General features: G+C 35.0%; 3 protein-coding genes across 4 annotated transcripts in view; 1 reads left to right on the top strand and 2 right to left on the bottom strand.

The window, feature by feature from the left end:
- Positions 1 to 1,552: 1,552 nt before the first annotated feature.
- Positions 1,553 to 4,690, bottom strand: LOC308705798 (vitelline membrane outer layer protein 1-like). The gene is made up of 7 exons (XM_081391000.1): positions 4,075 to 4,690; positions 3,058 to 3,305; positions 2,786 to 2,889; positions 2,543 to 2,659; positions 2,114 to 2,295; positions 1,998 to 2,039; positions 1,553 to 1,840 (listed from the first exon to the last, which is right to left on the bottom strand). Exons 2-5 carry the CDS (start codon positions 3,238 to 3,240, stop codon positions 2,115 to 2,117), a joined length of 585 nt encoding a protein of 194 aa, XP_081247126.1. The 5' UTR covers positions 3,241 to 3,305; positions 4,075 to 4,690; the 3' UTR covers positions 1,553 to 1,840; positions 1,998 to 2,039; position 2,114.
- Positions 4,548 to 11,886, bottom strand: cUnh18orf54 (chromosome Un C18orf54 homolog). 2 transcript variants are annotated; one of them, XM_081390982.1, is made up of 8 exons: positions 11,397 to 11,886; positions 10,137 to 10,402; positions 8,831 to 9,406; positions 7,309 to 7,441; positions 6,707 to 6,773; positions 6,475 to 6,636; positions 5,477 to 5,532; positions 4,548 to 5,392 (listed from the first exon to the last, which is right to left on the bottom strand). In XM_081390982.1, the coding sequence occupies exons 2-8, from the start codon at positions 10,378 to 10,380 to the stop codon at positions 5,248 to 5,250; spliced, it is 1,383 nt and encodes a 460-aa protein (XP_081247108.1). In that variant the 5' UTR covers positions 10,381 to 10,402; positions 11,397 to 11,886; the 3' UTR covers positions 4,548 to 5,247. The 2 variants fall into 2 exon arrangements, 1 of the variants encoding a protein (XP_081247108.1); XR_014031959.1 differs by having other exon boundaries at positions 4,852 to 5,392; positions 6,460 to 6,636; positions 11,397 to 11,871.
- Positions 11,534 to 19,185, top strand: part of scarb2c (scavenger receptor class B, member 2c) — a 20,011-nt gene continuing 12,359 nt past the window's right edge. The window contains exons 1-6 of the mRNA XM_081390981.1: positions 11,534 to 12,547; positions 13,646 to 13,803; positions 15,368 to 15,512; positions 16,425 to 16,613; positions 18,922 to 19,013; positions 19,122 to 19,185. The exon at positions 19,122 to 19,185 is cut by the window's right edge and continues 56 nt beyond it. Of these exons, the coding sequence (XP_081247107.1) occupies positions 12,425 to 12,547; positions 13,646 to 13,803; positions 15,368 to 15,512; positions 16,425 to 16,613; positions 18,922 to 19,013; positions 19,122 to 19,185 (771 nt within the window). The 5' untranslated portion in view covers positions 11,534 to 12,424. The remainder of the gene's footprint in view (positions 12,548 to 13,645; positions 13,804 to 15,367; positions 15,513 to 16,424; positions 16,614 to 18,921; positions 19,014 to 19,121) is intronic.

The following is a 19,185-nucleotide window of genomic DNA, read 5'->3' as shown; positions in this document are numbered from 1 at the left end:
AGGCCCGACCACCAGGCGCTTGCATACGAGCCCCAACCCCCGGGCCTGGCTCCAGGGTGGGTCCCCGGCTGCGCCATGCCGGGCGACGTCACGGTCCTCAATTTTCATTTGCATCATAAGGGTTTTTTTGAACCGCTCTTGGTCTGACCCGTCACCTAGGACCTGTTTGCCTTGGGAGACCCTACCAGGGGCATATAGCCCCAGACAACATAGCTCCTAGGGTCGTTCGGGTACTCAAACCCCTCCACCACGGTAAGGTGGCAGTTCAAGGAGGGGAAAGTAAGTTTATAGTAAGTTAATTCATTTTTTTTTATTTTTTTTTATAATGCTATTTCGATTTAAATTATTTCTATTTCATTTTTATTTGTTTCCCAGTTAATAATATTAGTGCTTCAACTTATTTCAGCTTATTGCCAAGGCAAAATTTCTAATATATATATATATATATATATATATATATATATATATATATATATATATATATATATATATATATACACATACATACTAATATTTCGTTTTATTTCAGCTTTATTTCAATTAACAGAAATGTTTTTAATAGTTTTAGTTAATACAGTTGATTAATATATTAATGATAGTAAAATAAATAACACTGCATGAAGGTGAGTATTACACATGGTAATTTTAATTGTCAATTAGATGAAATGTCCCAGTAGTGATATTCTATTATCATTGAGATAGTATTACAGTTTTTATTAATATTTTAATTTTTTATATCTTTTCCACTTTCATTTTAATTCAAGTTTTAGTCATTTTGTCATTACGGCCCAGATCCGGCTGGTCGTGTCTGGGCACAGGTCCTCCATCTGATCTGGATCCGGCTGACTACATCATGCCTTGTGGTTTTAAGGTCAAAGCCTTAAAACACTAAAAATCAAGGCCTCGGTAGGCAGTCTTTGAATTTAATACATTTCTTTTAACTGTTTACTTCTCTTTTTATAATAAAAATGTAAATGTGAATAAAACTTCATAAAGTATAAATAATAATCACTCTTTGAATCAAAGGTGTAGTCAGCTAGATGTCGAGAGTTTGACGTATCAGTATCCAAAGAGGCAATCAACTCTGTCTTTTACCGCAGAAGTTAGGCTCTAATCTTCTTGATTGACAAGTTCCAAGTTTACAAAATTCTTCAAGGCCTCGCAGGTGCAAGCTGGGTGCCTCATATTCTTTAACTCCACAGTAAACTCAACCAAGATGGCTGATGTCCTTTTAAGGTTCTAGGAATAGAACACTATGAATAAGAGTTGGTTGCCAGTTAAAAACCTGTGACATCTTAAACCATTTGTAACTTCCCTAGGAGACTGAATTAAAAAAAAAAAAAAAAAAAGTTAACAATTTTACAGTCTTTGATTACTGATTCATAGCGGTTTCTTGAATCTGGCACCGTTTGTGAGATTTGCTGCAGAAGTGAGTTTACAGTCTCCTCATAGTAAAATGAGGTTTTAATTTTTTGCATCAAATCATTATCTGAATATGCATTGTGCCATTTTAGCTGTAAACAACTATATATTGGGATACAATTATATCTTTGGAAAAGCAAAAAGTTTAGGCTAACAGGATTGACAATATTACACTTTAATGTAGTGTTCCTGTAGTAGAGTATGTTGGTTATTCCCAGGGAACGCATGAACGGTTACTTTGAATGCCATATAAGTCACTTTAGACCATCTGCCACATGCACTAATGTAGTGAACGATCTGATGTAAAGTGTTGTGCAAAACAATGTGAAACTACAAGGTTCGGTTTAGAAAGTCTTTATTGCTGATATTTGACAACCGTTTCAGCAGAAGTTCAGGAGTCTTCAGAAGAGTCACTAACCTACAAGAATGAATAAAATAATTTCAACTCCAATAACAGACGGGAGGTAGATGTCCTGATCATCTGGTTAGACATTAATTTGTGATAATGACTGTGCATTATCCCTTTAAAAAGCTGCTGTATTTTAGTTTATCATAGTATGATGATCAAAAATTACCATCCACTTGATCTTGCGGTTCTTGTTGTCGTCCTCGAACACCTGAAAGAAATCAGATTTAGTTGATCTTCAGTCACTATTAGTAAGATCTGAGTTTTTGATTTCGATAACATCACCTTAATCACAGCAGTACATGCGCACGTCATTGAGAGCAGTGTCGTCTAAAATTCCCTGTGGCTCTTCTATCCGGGTCTGTATGCCACAGATTCCTGTTCCTTCACACTTGAGACTCCATTTGCCCCAGTCGCCCCAGCCTGTGCCGAATTCTTCAATCACAGCACCTCCACTGCATTCAAACCTGAAAAAAAAAAAAAAGATGACAATGATAAAATATGTAATTGTGCTGTTGGATTGAATGTCAGTCACATGATCCCCTGCAGCCGACGGCCTAATCACTGCAATCTTGAACAGCAGCACGACTGCGAGTGTGAAGTTAACTAAACTATTGATGGGGGAAAACTGAGTCCTTAATGTCAAAATAAAACCAGGATGGGTCAGAGGTTTACACTGGTAAGAGATGTTATAACTTATAGCAGCACACTCACTTGATGTTGTTTGCGGCCGTATCATCTCCAGATCCTTGGGAAGATTCAACTTTCAGCTGGAAAGCGGTCAAGTATCCAGAAGGACACCATTTGACTTGTGGGGTCCATTTACCCCAGCTGAAGAAAACACAAAGAGGTTGCCTGATCAAATCAATTACTAGGCCTATTTTCACAAAAATAGTCAATTTACTTATCTAGCTTAAACACTTAATGCAAGAATTGTTAATATTTTGAGTCCATTACTCTCCAATGCCCGAACTTTGGGTAGACTTTATGATCCGAGACTGATCGACACAGTAAATACTAATCCCATTGAGCGCTGTATCATCACCACCTGGTCTTTCCACCTTAAAACAAGACAATCTTCCATTTAACAAAGTTAAAGTTACCCAACCCATAGTAACATTTATCTTCATGCTCTTTAGTATTACACACACACTTAAACGGCAACTCCATAGTTTTGATCCTTTGAAACACTCATTCACCCCCATATTAGTAAAATAGAGTCAACTTACCTTCAGACTAAACCCTGCGGCGTATGTTCCACTTGGACACATGTGCCGAGCCTTCCATGATCCCCAACTCATCCCGTTCGTCACCGTCAGCTCAGATCTGTAAGGTCGGTCGACGCTCCGCTCAGTACGACTTTCTGCGAACGTAACGCTCACATGCCCAATAATGGCTAGCAGTGAAAACATCACGGAAGTGATGCATTTCTACAGCACTGAAAGCTGACTGTTAGATTAATTTGTCGATAGAATATCTGCAAAGAACAATAAAGCAGAGACAGTATAGTACCATAACCTTCTCAAAATTATTAAGGAAGAAGCCTCATATTTATACACAAGATTAAGCAGAATCATTAACCACGATGTCCATTCCATCCAATCACAGTACTCAAAGATCAACCCCTACCATATTTGGCATATTAAGAAATGATGTTTTATTAACAAAGTTCGGGAGCACATTCAGATAATTAAACCTAATTAAATACGAGTGGAGCGCATTCAGATAATCAACCCAGTCAACGAGTTAAGAGGTGTATATATGAAGAGTTCAGATGCAAAAGCCTCTAAGTCCAACCGCCAATAAAAGAAGAAGAAGAAGAAGAAGAAGAAGAAGAAGCCTCTATTAGTGCCATCTGAAATTTTCTTCAAGAATGATCATTTTTATCAAGCTCGTATATTTAAGTTCAATAATTTCATTTAAATGACAATTAATAGGTAATTTTCATTGCCATTTAAGTGAAATTACTGAACTTAAATATACAAGCTTGATAAAAATGATCATTCTAGAAGAAAATTTCAGATGGCACTAATAGAGGCTTTTGCATCTGAACTCTTCATATACAGCAGATAATCACGCTTTGAGTCAAGAGTAGTTAACTCTGGTCTTGTTGTCTTCCACTTGGGGTTTCTTTTCCTTAGCTCTGGGCTACTAGGCATCGGGGGTTTAATGACGTATCAGTATCAAACAGGCCATCAACATATACACCTGTTCTTTCCCACTGAAGTTAGGTTCAAATTCTTCACCTTTTCATGTCCCTGAACTCCAGTAAACTCAACCAAGATGGCTGATTTCCTTTTAAGGTTTTAGAAGTAGAACCACAGTCTTTTAACACACACATGATCGTTTCTGCCTTCCTCCTATCCCTCATGTACATCTACATCCAGAAAAAGAAGAGAGATGAAAGCAGACAGGAAGAAAAGCATATTAACTGTAGCGATTAGTTAGTAGGGTCATGGTGGTTGGGAAAATTTGGGATGGATGAACATTAAAAAAAAAAAAAAACATCTTTTGTGTTCCCCCGAGAAACTTTGCGTTCCCTCGCAAAGATATATGTTTTCACGCAAAACCTGTTGTGATCACAGACAGTGTTTCAGAGCTCTGCACGTCAATAGTGGAGCGTTTCATAGTGTTTGAACCTGGACTCAAATATAAAGAAATGCGGTCAGTGCTTAATTCGTTAAAACACAACGCAGACAATGAGCTCCAACTCAATTTTCCTCAAAACGAGCTTTATAATATAATATAAAATTTGTCTCTAAGCAGGTGTTTGAGAGACAAGTCCGAATAAGTGACGTTCAAATCTGTGAATATATAGAGCAATATCGAGCCGACGTCACAGTTACGTCACGATGCTAGCTGGAGGCAAAACTAAGGGAAAACTGCAGGCGGACAATACAAACCAGCACAGATTTGGCTACATAATAATGAGCTTAAATTATTATTATTATTATTAAATGTCATCTTGTTGTGTTGTTGGGTGCAAGAATCGACGGAGTACAGACTCCAATTTGAAATTTTATCGCTTAATGTTTTCTAATGCACATCGTTAAAATTGCACCGTAATGTGACTCACACAGGAGTTCTGTCAAAGTAAATTGGGGTAAAAGTGATGCTCTGTGATGTGGTTTGGATTATAGTAGTCAGAGACTTCCAGGAAGATTAAAGTATTGGGTTAAAGTACTTGGGGGTATTTTTAGGAATATAAGAGACTAAATGATTGTGCATGTAAACACACTTCAGACAAACAATGATCAGGTCCAATTGCCAGTAAAAGCATGTTGCCTTTGAAACAGCTTTGCTTGATAGTTTATTTACACTTTCTATCTTTCATGAGGTTTTAGAAATCACACATTTAAGTAAATATGACCCATGAAGTGTCTGTGTGTGTAGGATAATAACAGTCTTTGATTTCTGATTCATAACTGCCTCTTGATTCTGGCACTGTTTGTGATATTCGCTGCAGGAGTGTGTTTACAATCTATCCCATCATCCTCTGCTCTGGCCTTCCTCTCGTTCATGTCGTCCACGAGTGTTTTCAGTCTGTCCAGGTGATGAAGAGCTCTGAGAAAACAGACAAAAGAACAACAATGAACAGCAACAGACGAGAGCAACGCTGCTTCACTGAGATCACATGACTCTCCTGACCTCTGTAACGACTCGTCGCTTCCCTGGGCAGTTTCTTCTGTTTCCTCCTGAGGAACCTTATGAAAAATACAATCACAAAACAAAAATAACTCTTTCCAAATGAGACTGTGAAGGCATAATGCAGGAAAATTCTAAGGTTGCACATATATATATATATATATATATATATATATAAACTTCACGTCATGATTGGCTGGTCACATGACTTATGAGAACCAATGGTCTTCAACAACACCAAAGGTCAGCTTTGTGTGAGGAAATCTATTGTAAGACTTAAGAGGAATGGATTGCATGACATACTTTAATTATAGTTTTATGGCACTTTTTTGTATAAAACACACTTATGTTGAAAAGAGTAGCGTGAACATTCTGCATAACATCTAATTTTGTGTTTCACAGAAGGAAAAATAAACCAGAAATTAAACTTGAGGTTCTAACGCTTGCAGTTTCATCTCTAAACTTGCATTGGAGCGCTTCAATACAATCGCCAATTTATGAATGAATTGCTTGTGTTTGTACATCATTTTTTATATTGTCTGCTAAATTAATAGATACAAATGATTAGTTTTTATACCATGTCTGCAATGGAATAGACTGGAACGTCACAACATGACAAAACTAGATTTTTCCCACATTGTACATTGTGATTTGTGACAACATGATGCTATTCAGATTTTGTTTCATGAATTTTAATTTGTTCGTTTACTAAATACAAAATGAAACATTCAGTTTCAATACATTTCCAATAAAGGCAACAACAGATTTTTTGTCCAGTTCGTAACACAATAAACTGATCTTTTATTTCGGCAGCCATATATACATTATAGTTTTATATGACACTTACATTTTATTTTTATTTTTTTTCGTTGTGAATTTATAGAATAATTTCAGAATAACTGTCATTCTTACAGACTGCACCTTTAAACATTACAACAAATAATGACAAATCAAGAGCAAAAGTTAAATCAGGTGATGTTTCTTGCCCTGGTTTACTGTACCGGCTCCAGTGTCTCTCTCTCCAGTGTTCGGGCTTCACTGGACGCGTGTGATTGGCTGGTGTTGTGTTGGACGGCCTGTAGGCGGAACAGCATCTGTTTGAGCGCCTCCACTGGACCAGGGTGTTTTCTGCTGCTGTATCCTGATGAACACGAGCCTGCAGACTAACACACACTATCAGTACAGATGTACACTAAACAGCATTGAGTTTCAATCATAATGACTGTCACATACCTTGCTCCTCTGAAGCTCTTCAGGCGGTTGTGGTTCATCAGCGCCACCCACTGGTACTGGAGATTTACTACAGATCATGGGACATGCTTTACATTTATGCATTTAGTAGATGCTTTATTTTTAGTCATGCATTCACTGGGAATCGAACCCATGATGACCAACATTGTTGAATTACAGGAACACATTTTTATTTTGGGTTAAAAAAAAAAAAAATCAAAGATAGCTGTTTGAAATGGCATTATATATATATATATATATATATATATATATATATATATATATATATATATATATGTGTGTGTGTGTGTGTGTGTGTGTAGGTGTGAAGAAATGTGAAACAGAATGCAGTACATAGTAATAATAAACATTTCAAACAATAGTATGTTGTTATTGTTATCACATGACCTCAAGTCACGTTACATGAAAAATAAGTTTAAACAGTGTACTGTATATTTTATACTATTTTCTAGAAGAACTGTTGTAGTAAGCCATACTGACAACACCGTATGATTGATAGGTGTCATTTTTCCCTTTCATTTGAAGATGATCAAAGTGTTTTGCTATTAAATGAATAATGCGATTAAACGTGAGAACTCCCTCACAAGGCCACGGGTGGATTGTCCCAGGATCGATCAGCGTCCAGCGTCTCCGTCTCTCCTGAAGTGTTGTGTTCCTTCAGCGGCTCACAGAGACCAAGAGGAGAAGCGCTTAACATCAGAGACACAATCTGATCATCTACACAGAGACAAACACAAGAGGAGGAGTGTTTAACATCAGACACACAATCTGATCATCTACAGAGACCAAGAGGAGAAGCGCTTAACATCAGAGACACAATCTGATCATCTACACAGAGACCAAGAGGAGAAGCGCTTAACATCAGAGACACAATCTGATCATCTACACAGAGACAAACACAAGAGGAGAAGTGTTTAACATCAGACACACAATCTGATCATCTACACAGAGACCAAGAGGAGAAGCGCTTAACATCAGAGACACAATCTGATCATCTACACAGAGACAAACACAAGAGGAGGAGTGTTTAACATCAGACACACAATCTGATCATCTACAGAGACCAAGAGGAGAAGCGCTTAACATCAGACACACAATCTGATCATCTACACAGAGACAAACACAACAGACCAGTCACGGTTTCATCTGGAATGACATGTTATCATTCACTAAAACATAACAAATATTATTGAAAAACGTAGGCCTACACTTATTTCATTTCATCTAGTTACCAAGGCAACATTTCATTTAGTAAGTACTAAAATTACTTGTATTAAACTGAAATAAAAATAATAAAAAACAAAATAGAAATAGCTAATGAAAATTACAAAAACACATCATGGAAATATAAAAAAATTAAAAGTTAATTAATTAAAAATATTAAAAATAATAATATATTAACTTACTAATTAAAAATATTAATAAATACCATATTAGTATCAGTGTTATTTTAGTTTTTATTTGAGTTGTAATAATATTTTGAACTAGTTTTTTACATTTTACTTTAGTTGAATTTTTAGTAATTTCATTATATGGTTTGTAATATTGCTATTTAGATTTACTTTATTTCTATTTTTTTTCAGTTCATAATTTTAGTACTTCAACTTATTTCAGTTTATTGCCAAGGCAAAATTTCTAATGTACTAATATTTAGTTTTATTTCAGCTTTATTTCAATTAACAGAAATGTTTTTAATAGTTTTAGTTAAAACAGCTGATTAATATATTAATGATAGTAAAATAACACTGCATGAAGGTGAGTATTGAACATGGTAATTTAATAGTCATAATTAGTGATATTCTAGTATCATTGAGATAGTATTACAGTTTTTATTAATATTTTGAAAAAAAAAAAATATATATATATATATATATATATATATATTTTATTTTTTTCCACTTTAATTTAATTAAAGTTTTAGTCATTTATGTGTATATTGTTATGTTTTTTTAATTCACTTTTATTTTAGTTGTACTTATTTTAAATGAAAATGAGTGACAGATGCTGCTTTGGCAACTACCTGAAATACAATAAGTTGTTTTTAATAAATATTAGTTTTATTTGAATTCCCAATTGTTTTCTGATTTCAGTTGTGGTTTGAGTTACCATACGGGTGTCCTTTAGTGCTGGCCTGCGTGTCGCGACTGGACTCGTCCAGTTCTCTGACCCATGAAGGAACAGCGCGAGGTCGATCGCTCTGCTGCCCGTCTGACGGTTCCTCACACTGTCTGAGCCACAGCGGATACTTCAGGTCAGGAACGCTGGTCATCCCAGAAAAATCCATCTCAGATTTCTGGCTGGTCATCCAGCGCGGGAGACACGTGGATTTGGGCGTGTCCGGTGGATGCGTCTGATTGGCTAGCAGGACATTAGGGGGAGGAGCCTGACGATGTGATCGCAAGCCGCCCATCAGTAAATCGTCCACAGGGATAGATTCCCTACTCACTGGCGGAGCGGGTCGGCGTGAGGAGCGTTTCTGAGACCGGGAGCTGAAGCTCATTCCCGACGGAAAGCTCGACCCTGACCGGGAGAGGAGGGCGGAGGTGCGGGTCACGGGGAGAGAGCCGTCGTTTGGGAGAGCCAAGAGGTCGTCGGTCGTCACACTGAGCCGGTCCGAGTCTCTCTTCCGGACGGGAATGTTCAGGAAGTTCAGCTCTCCATACGTCAAACTCGTCTTCAGTACTGCACATGTCAATTAAAGCAAAGTAAAACACAAGACGTGTAATAAACGTAATAAAACAATTAAAATACACTTTCGCTAATAAAAAATAAATAAATAATTAAACCTAACAAATTAGAAATGCTGACTTGGCAATTAACTGAAATAAAATGAGTTTAAGTTAAAGTTAAAAATGTACTAAAACTAAAATTTAAAAAGATTAATAAAAACTGCAATTAAAATGGAATATATATATATATATATATATATATATATATATATATATATATATATATATATATATAAAAAGTATATATATATATATATTTATAAAACTTAAACTAAATTAATTAGAAATGTTGACTTTCCAAACCACTAAAATAGTAAAGTACGTTTTTAATACTAAAATTACTGCAACTAAAATTTAAATAAGAATTTATAAAAAAAATAATTAAAACCAAATAAACAAAAAATAAATAAATAAATAAAAGACAAAAACACAACAAAATTACTAAAACCTAAACTTAAACCTAAAATTATAATACATCAACATACATTACAACTACATCAAAATGTTAATAAATAATAATAACATAGTATTAATAAATAATAAATAGAACATTAATGATACTAAAATAACACTGTGATGAAATACAATGTTGTCACATCTGTGATGATTGAGCTTATGATGCATATGAATTATTCATTAACATATGAATTAGCTTGTGATGTGATGAAATGCTTCTCCTTCACCATCTCTGTTCCTGGGATGAGGATTTGCGGGTGGTTTGGGCAGCTCCAGCGTCCCGGTCGACGTCCCAGAGTCCCGCAGACTCCTCTGGAAGTCACAGATGTACGCGTCGAGCGCCTCTGAGGCAGAAGTGTAGTGTTTGTCCTTGTATCTGATGGTGGCGACGGGCTCTGGATGGATCGAGCTGCGCAGGCGTCCGGATGCGGCCAGCAGTGACGACACACTCGACTCAGGGGACGCCATCATCACACACTCCACTCATAGCACTCTGCCAAAACACATCAGACATCTTTATTATAAAACAAACATTCAGTTTTGCATTTTATAATTCAGGGCTCTCGCAGCTTTTGACCAATGAATGTTTGTATGTATACAAGTTGCATCATGACATTTTTAACTACGAAAACACAGTGTAAATAATGTAAAAAAAAAATATATAGGCCTATAGTAGTAAAAATAAGATCAGTCTAAATAAATACATTTATTTAACCACATTAAAAAGTTAATTAAAATAAATACAAAAATAATATATAAATAAACATAATTAGGGCTGTCAAATCAATAAATCACACCTAACATAAAAGTTTGTAAATATGTGTGTATATATACAAATACACACACACACACACACACACACACACACACACACACATACATACATATATCACACAAATACATACATATACATACACACGCACACGCACACACACACACACACACGCACACACACACACACACACACACACATACATATATATATATATACACACACACACACATACATAAATACATACATACATATATATACACACACACACACACACACACACACACATATCACACAAATACATACGTTTACATACATACATACATACATACATATATATACACACACACACACACACACACACACACACACACACACACACACACACACACACACACACACACTTCCATCTAACAGAATAGTACTAAAGTAGAAAAACAGGAGTTGTTTGACAGGAGTTTCAGGGTTGTTTTTTTTTTTTTTTTTTTTTTTTTTTTGGTTTCTGTTGGATAATTTCTGATGGAAATAAAACTCATGCGGTTTATTGCTATATTAATACTTCATTGCTAAATTATTTTGTTAGTTAGTTTGACGATCATTGAGTTTGATAAATAAAGACAATCTGATTTTAGAGTCGACTGAGAATGTTTGGAATCCGTTTAAACCGGTTTACACTTTCACTTTCCTGCATCAGAAAACAGAAACAGAAACTCACCCGACGAATCCACTGCAGATCACGAACAGAAAACGAAAGTAAGAATAAATTGAATAAAAACTGATCAGAAGAAAACGTCTGAACATGCAACAGAAAACTGAAATCACTCGGACAACCGCCAGCGGCACTGCGCATGCGCACTAGATCACGTGACCTTCCTGTGGAGGCTCTTTGCGCGCTAGCTACTCCACTCCAGAGCCATAAAGCCAATTTTTTTTCTCTCTATGGCTCTGCTCCACTCCATAGACTGTAAAAAATAGCTCCACTCAGACGAGTTCTGAGCGAGTTGCGCATGCGTATATGACCTTTCCTCGAGATGCTCTATCCTCATTAGCTGCTCCACTCAAATTATAGGATTGATAGGATAGCGATGATAATGGGAAAAGTTGTTGATTTATGTCACAGTTCTCCGCATGAATCGGGTTAATATGGAGTTCAATCGAATCACAGGGAGTAATACGTAATAAAAATGCCTGACTCACGAGTGGGCGGCGGTTCTTTCATTTCTCGCTAGAAATATAATGAGGAGGAAGTAATGTAAACTTTAATAAAAGTGTCTCGAAATGGGCGACCCGGAAGTTGCCACTAGTTGGTTAAATGCACTGGTTCTAAATATTTTTACTGTTTTAATTCACCACTCTATAGTCAGTTAACGTATATTATTGAAGTGTGATTTAATGCGGTCACGTGATACCTCAGCGCTGTCAGATTAAACAGCATAAAGATACACGTATTTTTGTTGAGATTTAAATAGCGTTTTCTTTTATATGTTGTATAATAACATCTTCAAGTGATATTTTTAAATGATCATACTTTACAGATTACATATATCTCTATTAAGACAAAAAAGTCGTCGTGAGGATCTGTGTATTGAGCCAGCGAGCGCCCCCTGCAGGAACACACGAGCAGTGTCTCGTTAGAAACTGCGGTTTTCCGCTCAATGTGTGTGTTCTTGACACATGTAAACACTCTTAGCGCTGTCTCTCCGTCCTTCTCTCCGAACCGAACCGAGCCGAGCTGAGCTGATCATGCGGCTCCGGGCCTGCTGTGTTTACAGCACTGGAGTGATCTGTATTCTGCTGTTAATCGCCGGGATCGCGATGGTTTTGTCGGAAGTCTTTCAGAAGCTCTTAAACAACAGAATAAAGGAGGTCAGTGAGTATGTGTGTATGTGTTTGTGTGTTGTTCATATGTTTATATCACGTGCATGCTGTTTTTCTTATAGATACTGTGACAAAAAATAAATATAGTGGAGACATGTTTTATATAAATCAAACAATATGATATATTATGCAATATGTATATTATATAAACCAATTATTATTATTATATTATAAATCAAACATTGTTATTATTATTATTATTATTATTATTAGTAGTAGTAGTAGTAGTATGATATTATCACAATATATTATAATACTGTATACATAATATATAACATTTTGTCATAGTATTTTTATAATATTATTATATTATATAAATATTGTAATATAATATATTATATTTATAATATGTACTATGATTATTGTGGAAATATTGAAAAATTGTGATTGTGGTTTTCTCCACATAATATTATGAAAATATCTTAAAGTATAATATATAATAAAATAATTTATTATATTATTATATTATTATATCATAATGTATAATAATACTATATAATTTATAAATCAAACATAATATTATGTAATATATATTATAATATATTTTATGTTATTATTATTAGTATTATTAGTATTATGATTTTCTCCTCAGTCCTCACATAATATTATGAAAATATGTTATAATATATAATAATTTTATTATATTATAATTTCATAGTGTATTGTATAATAATATTATATTATATAAATCAAACATAATATGATGTAATATATATTATTATTATGTAGTAGTATGATTTTCTCCTCGCATTATAATATTATATCCTAAATTATACTTTATTATTTTTTTCCAGCATTATTACTATGAAATTTCATTCCATAATATCATGGTATTGAATTAATATCATATGCCATTTGCTGAAGGAGAGAAATTACATAATAACATGTCCAGAATTTTTTTGGGTTACACAAAATTTTATAAATGTGCACTTTGAAAGTTTGAGTTGTAGCCTATATGATATATAAATATATGATATTACGAAGAATTAAGAAGCTTTATGTGTTTCTCTTCCTTAATGATTCGAGGAACCATGAGTAACTTTGGTTTTGAGTAAATTTCTACCCACAATTCACTTTCCCTTACAGCAAATCATTCTGGAAAATGGAACAGAAGCGTTTTCAGTGTGGCAGAACCCGCCGCCGCCGGTTTACATGCAGTTTTACTTCTTTAACCTTACCAATCCAGCAGAGGTTCTGAACGGAGACAAACCCTCGGTCATAGAGATCGGCCCGTACACGTACAGGTGAGCCATAACACACTCTACCGGTCAAAGGTTATGATTAACTAGGATTTTATTAATGCTATAGAAGTCTCTTCTGCTCACCAAGGCTGCGGATGGATGGATGGATGGATGGATGGATGGATGATTGATTGATTGATTGATGGATGATGGATGGATGGATGGATGGATGATTGATTGATTGATGGATGGATGATGGATGGATGGATGGATGGATGATTGATTGATTGATGGATGGATGGATGATGGATGGATGGATGGATGGATGGATGATTGATGGATGGATGGATGATTGATGGATGGATGGATGGATGGATGATGGATGGGATGGATGGATGGATGGATGGATGGATGGATGATGGATGGATGAATGGATGGATGGATGGATGGATGGATGGATGATTGATGGATGGATGATTGATTGATTGATTGATGGATGGATGGATGATGGATGGATGGATGGATGGATGGATGGATGGATGATTGATTGATTGATTGATTGATTGATGGATGGATGATGGATGGATGGATGGATGATTGATGGATGGATGAATGGATGGATGGATGATTGATTGATTGATGGATGATTGATGGATGGATGGATGGATGGATGATTGATGGATGGATGGATGGATGGATGATTGATTGATGGATGGATGGATGGATGGATGGATGGATGGATGGATGGATGGATGATTGATGGATGGATGGATGGATGGATGGATGGATGGATGGATGATTGATTGATTGATTGATGGATGATTGATGGATGGATGGATGATTGATTGATGGATGGATGGATGGATGGATGGATGGATGGATGGATGGATGGATGGATGGATGGATGGATGATTGATTGATTGATTGATTGATTGATTGATTGATGGATGGATGGATGGATGATTGATTGATGGATGATTGATTAATGATTGATTGATGATTGATTGATGATTGATTGATTGATGGAGGATGGATGATTGATTGATTGATGATTGATGGATTGATTGATGGAGGATGGATGATTAATTGATGATTGATTGATGGAGGATGGATGATTGATTGATTAATGATTGATTGATTGATTGATGGATGATTGATGGATGGATGTTTTTGACAGAACTCTATGTCAAAACTCTTCTGCTCACCAAAGCTGCATTTATTTGATCAAAAATACAGTGAAAAGTGAAATATTATTCCAATTTAAAATATGTGAATATTCAGTAAAGTGTAATTTATTCCTGTGATCAAAGCTGAATGTTCAGCATCATTACTCCAGTCTTCAGTGTCACATGATCCTTCACAAATCACTCTAATATGAGGATTTGATGTTGTGTTTTTTCTTCTTCTTCTTTTTTGTTGCTGTGTTTCCAGCTTTTTCTTACACAAGTTTGGTGACACATCAAAAAAGTTCCTAAAAACCGTTAAACGGCCAGCGCCCACATGCCAACAGCTTCAGATCTTATCTGAATCACATGATCTGTTGTTGAAAAGTAGCTCAGCTCCAACACACTGATGTTTTCATAAGTCAATAAGAGCCAGATCTGAAAACTTGAATTTCCTCTTTCAGGGAGTATCGGCCGAAAGAGGAAGTGAAATTCATGGATAACGGAACCAGAGTTGAAGCTGTCAATCCAAAAACGTACGTGTTCGAGCCTGACATGTCACGCGGCTCCGAGGACGACCTCGTCCGGACGGTCAACATCCCCGCTGTGGTGAGATTGTGAACTCTGACATATTAAAACCACAAAAATTAGAGTTTGACGTGTGAATCTTACATTTCTACGGAAGCGTATTGCATTCATTTGAGAGAAAAAAAATCTACTCTGTTTTTCTGAATTAATGAGTTAATTATCTCAGAATTACGAGATAATTTTTCATGAATAAAACGTTTTTGCTCTGTTTTTTCTGAATTAATGACTTAATTATCTAAAAATTATGAGATAATGTTTTATTGAAATAAAAATATTTGCTCTGTTTTTCTGAATTAATGACTTAATTATCTCAGAATTATGAGATAATTTTTCATAAATAAAAAGTTTTTATTCTGTTTTTCTGAATGAACGAGTTAATTATCTCAGAATTATGAGATAATGTTTTATTTAAAAAAAATTGCACTGTTTTTCTGAATTAATGACTTAATTATCTCATAATTCTGAGATAATTAACTCATTAATTCAGAAAAACAGAATAAAAACGTTTTATTTATGAAAAATTATCTCATAATTCTAAAAAGTTTTTATTCTGTTTTTCTGAATTAACGAGTTAATTATCTCAGAATTATGAGATAATGTTTTATTAAAAAAAATTGCACTGTTTTTCCTGAATTAATGACTTAATTATCTCATAATTCTGAGATAATTAACTCATTAATTCAGAAAAACAGAATAAAAACGTTTTATTTATGAAAAATTATCTCATAATTCTGAGATAATTAACTCGTTAATTCAGAAAAAAAGAGTAGATTTTTTTTCCTCAAGTGAATGCAATACGCTTCCGTACATTTCAGCCCAAAGTCAAAATAACATTAATAAATTATATTTTGCATAAAGAAATGACGTCGGAGATGAGCTAATTCTCTCTGTCTGTGTGTGTGTGTGTGTGTGTGTGTGTGTGTTTGACCTCAGACCGTGATGGAGACATTCAAAGACAGCTTAGTCAGACGATTGATCGTTGACCTGATGATCTCCAAAGGCGTGGGTGTGTTCGAGACGTTCAGGGTCGGCGCCCTGCTGTGGGGTTACGAAGACCCGTTTCTCAAAGAACTCAAAATCTTTAAGCCTGAGCTGGAAGACCACTTCGGACTTTTCTACAAGGTTAGTGGTGTTTGCAGTGTTGTGACCACAGGCTGTAAACATAATATGGACGTAGTGTGCGTAACTAGTGTTTTTATTGAAGAGCGTTTTTGATGCACAAAGTGGGCGGAGCCGGCCGTCGCCATCTTGGCCGCGCGTCACTCGCGGAAATGTGCAGAGGCGGATTAGCTGAGGTGACATGACGCTAACAGACAGCAGACAAACGGCTAGTAGTGACATCAGCGGCAATCCACCTGTCAATCAAGTGACCACGCCCTTAATTATGCAGAACTTCAAGGCTTAATAAAATTTCAATGGATTTTACCCCCTCACAGTTTTCATGAAGGGCAAAATTAGCCATTTAGACTAAAACCAAAATACCTTTTTGCACCAGGCTGTAAACATGTTTTTCTCTGCTGTAAGGTTGGTCATTTTAACATGGGGGTTTATGGGATTGACTCTCTTCTGCAGCCGGTCTCTAGTGGCCAGTGGATGAACTGCAGTTTAAGACATTTCAGTGTTGATTCAAGAGAGAGAAAGGAAGGTTGTCGCTTGGTTGTTGTCATGTGATTAGTGCTTGTTGAAACACTAATGCTAAAGTTCAGTCAGTGTCTGAAAGACGGGAATGGTTCCTCAAATCACGTGTTTTGATGATTTGCCAATTGAGGATTGTAGCATTTTATTAACTGTCCGTCCTTGGTTGATTATACGCTTTTTTATGCTTGTCTTTCATTTAAATATGTTTGATTTTAGGTTTAACACTGCTGTTCTAAAGGTCTTTTATTCAGCAAGGACACATTAAACTGATCAAAAGTGACATTTATTGTGTTACAAAAGATTCTATTTCAATCAAATATATGCTGTTCTTTTGAACTTCTGAACTGAAAAGGATATATCACAGTTACAACATCCATCCATGTTTCTACCCAAAAATTTTGGAATAAAATGTAAAATTTAAATATAATTTTAATAATATTAAAATTGGAATATCACATAAAATATTTGTGAATAAAGCAGCGTTTCCATCCCTTGTGTTCAAGAGAACAAAATCGTCACTTCCTGAGAAATCGGTGTAAAATATCAGTAATAAACAGTAAGTTTTTTCAATCGGCTGTTCTTCCCTCCATCATAAACGAGTATGTCTCAGAGCGTCAGACGAAACACAGTAAACGCTGTCATGTTCTCTTGTGTTCGGATGCTGGTGTGTGTGAACACACTCGTGTGAGACGCTGCTGGAGGGAATTAAACCAAATCTTTCTGATCACACACTTTGACTTTCAGAAACACCAAACCAACATTTGAGATGCTGCGATACCATTGGTCCACTGGTTAAAATATATTAAATCCTAAAAATGTATAATTAAAACAAATAAATAATTTAAAAATAAAAACCATCAAAATAAAACACTTACAAAATTAATAAAATCATAAAAGTGTAAAATTAAAATAGATAAATAATTTTAAAATAAAAACCATCAAAATAGAACACTTAGTAAAAATGAATTAAATCATAAAATGCATAATTATACTATAAATCATTTTAAAATAAAAACTATACAAATAAAACAGTAAAAATGTATTAAATCATAAAAATGCATTAAAACAAATAAATCATTTGAAAATAAAAACCATAAAAATAAAACACTCACTAAATTAATAAAAGTTAAATGATGTTAAAATAAAATGCACCAAAAATAAAACACAAAAAATGTATGAAATCATAAAAATACTTGAAACAAAAATTGTAATAAAATGACAAAAGCACATAATGAATTAACCAAATTATGAAACCAAAAATATAAATATAAAAGCTTCAAAATATGAAAATAACTATGCATTATGACTACAATAAACTATAAACTATAATAAAAACTAAAATAACCAGCTATTTTTCCATTCAAAGTTCAAAATTCATGTTAGTTTCCCAAAGTGCACATAAAAATAGATGGATGGAAACATAGCTATTGATAATAATCATAAATGTTTATGAGCATCAAATCCTCATATGAGAATGATTTGTGAAGGATCATGTGACACTGAAGACTGGAGTAATGATGCTGAAAATTCAGCTTTATAAATTACACTTTAACATATATAACTATTAAAAAACACTGTATTTTGATCAAGTAAATGCAACCTTGGTGAGCAGAAGAGACTTTTGAAAATCTTACTGACCCCAAACTTTTTTGTGCATATTGTTGCTCTTATATATTGGCATCTGGATCAGTTATTAAAGTTCCCATATAGGTAGATATAGCTAATATTATTAATGCAACTGTACATGTTCCTCTTCATGTCTTTCATTCTCATGTCATTGATTGTGTTTCAGAAAAATGGCACAAATGACGGAGAATATGTGTTCTTCACGGGGATGCAGAATTATCAGGACTTTGCTCGTATAAGCGAGTGGAAAGGACAGAGGTAAAGTCAGCAGAAAACTGAAGATTCATGAATGGATTTCAAACGAGCTGCACGATCAGCATGTGCTCAGAGAAGATTGAGTTATGGATTATTTGCTCTGTTTGTCAGTGCGTTAAAGTGGTGGAGTTCAGACGAGTGCAACATGATCAACGGCACCGACGGAGCCTCTTTC

This window comes from Scardinius erythrophthalmus (assembly GCF_964197995.2).
Source record: "Scardinius erythrophthalmus genome assembly, chromosome: 17".
NCBI lineage: Eukaryota > Metazoa > Chordata > Actinopteri > Cypriniformes > Leuciscidae > Scardinius > Scardinius erythrophthalmus.
Note: the sequence above shows the minus strand (reverse complement) of the source record. Positions and strands in the feature narration are given on the sequence as shown.

What these genes read in the sequence shown, in the direction of transcription:
- LOC308705798 (XM_081391000.1), bottom strand. Translation starts at nt 3,240, where the DNA reads ATGTTTTCACTGCTAGCCATTATTGGGCATGTGAGCGTTACGTTCGCA. An exon ending in CCGCAGGGTTTAGTCTGAAG is followed by an intron (nt 2,890 to 3,057) that starts GTAAGTTGACTC and finishes TCTTGTTTTAAG; the next exon opens with GTGGAAAGACCAGGTGGTGA. An exon ending in CAAAGTTCGGGCATTGGAGA is followed by an intron (nt 2,660 to 2,785) that starts GTAATGGACTCA and finishes TGTTTTCTTCAG; the next exon opens with CTGGGGTAAATGGACCCCAC.
- cUnh18orf54 (XM_081390982.1), bottom strand. Translation starts at nt 10,380, where the DNA reads ATGATGGCGTCCCCTGAGTCGAGTGTGTCGTCACTGCTGGCCGCATCC. An exon ending in CACTAAAGGACACCCGTATG is followed by an intron (nt 7,442 to 8,830) that starts GTAACTCAAACC and finishes GTCTCTGTGTAG; the next exon opens with ATGATCAGATTGTGTCTCTG. An exon ending in AGCGACGAGTCGTTACAGAG is followed by an intron (nt 5,393 to 5,476) that starts GTCAGGAGAGTC and finishes CTGTTTTCTCAG; the next exon opens with AGCTCTTCATCACCTGGACA.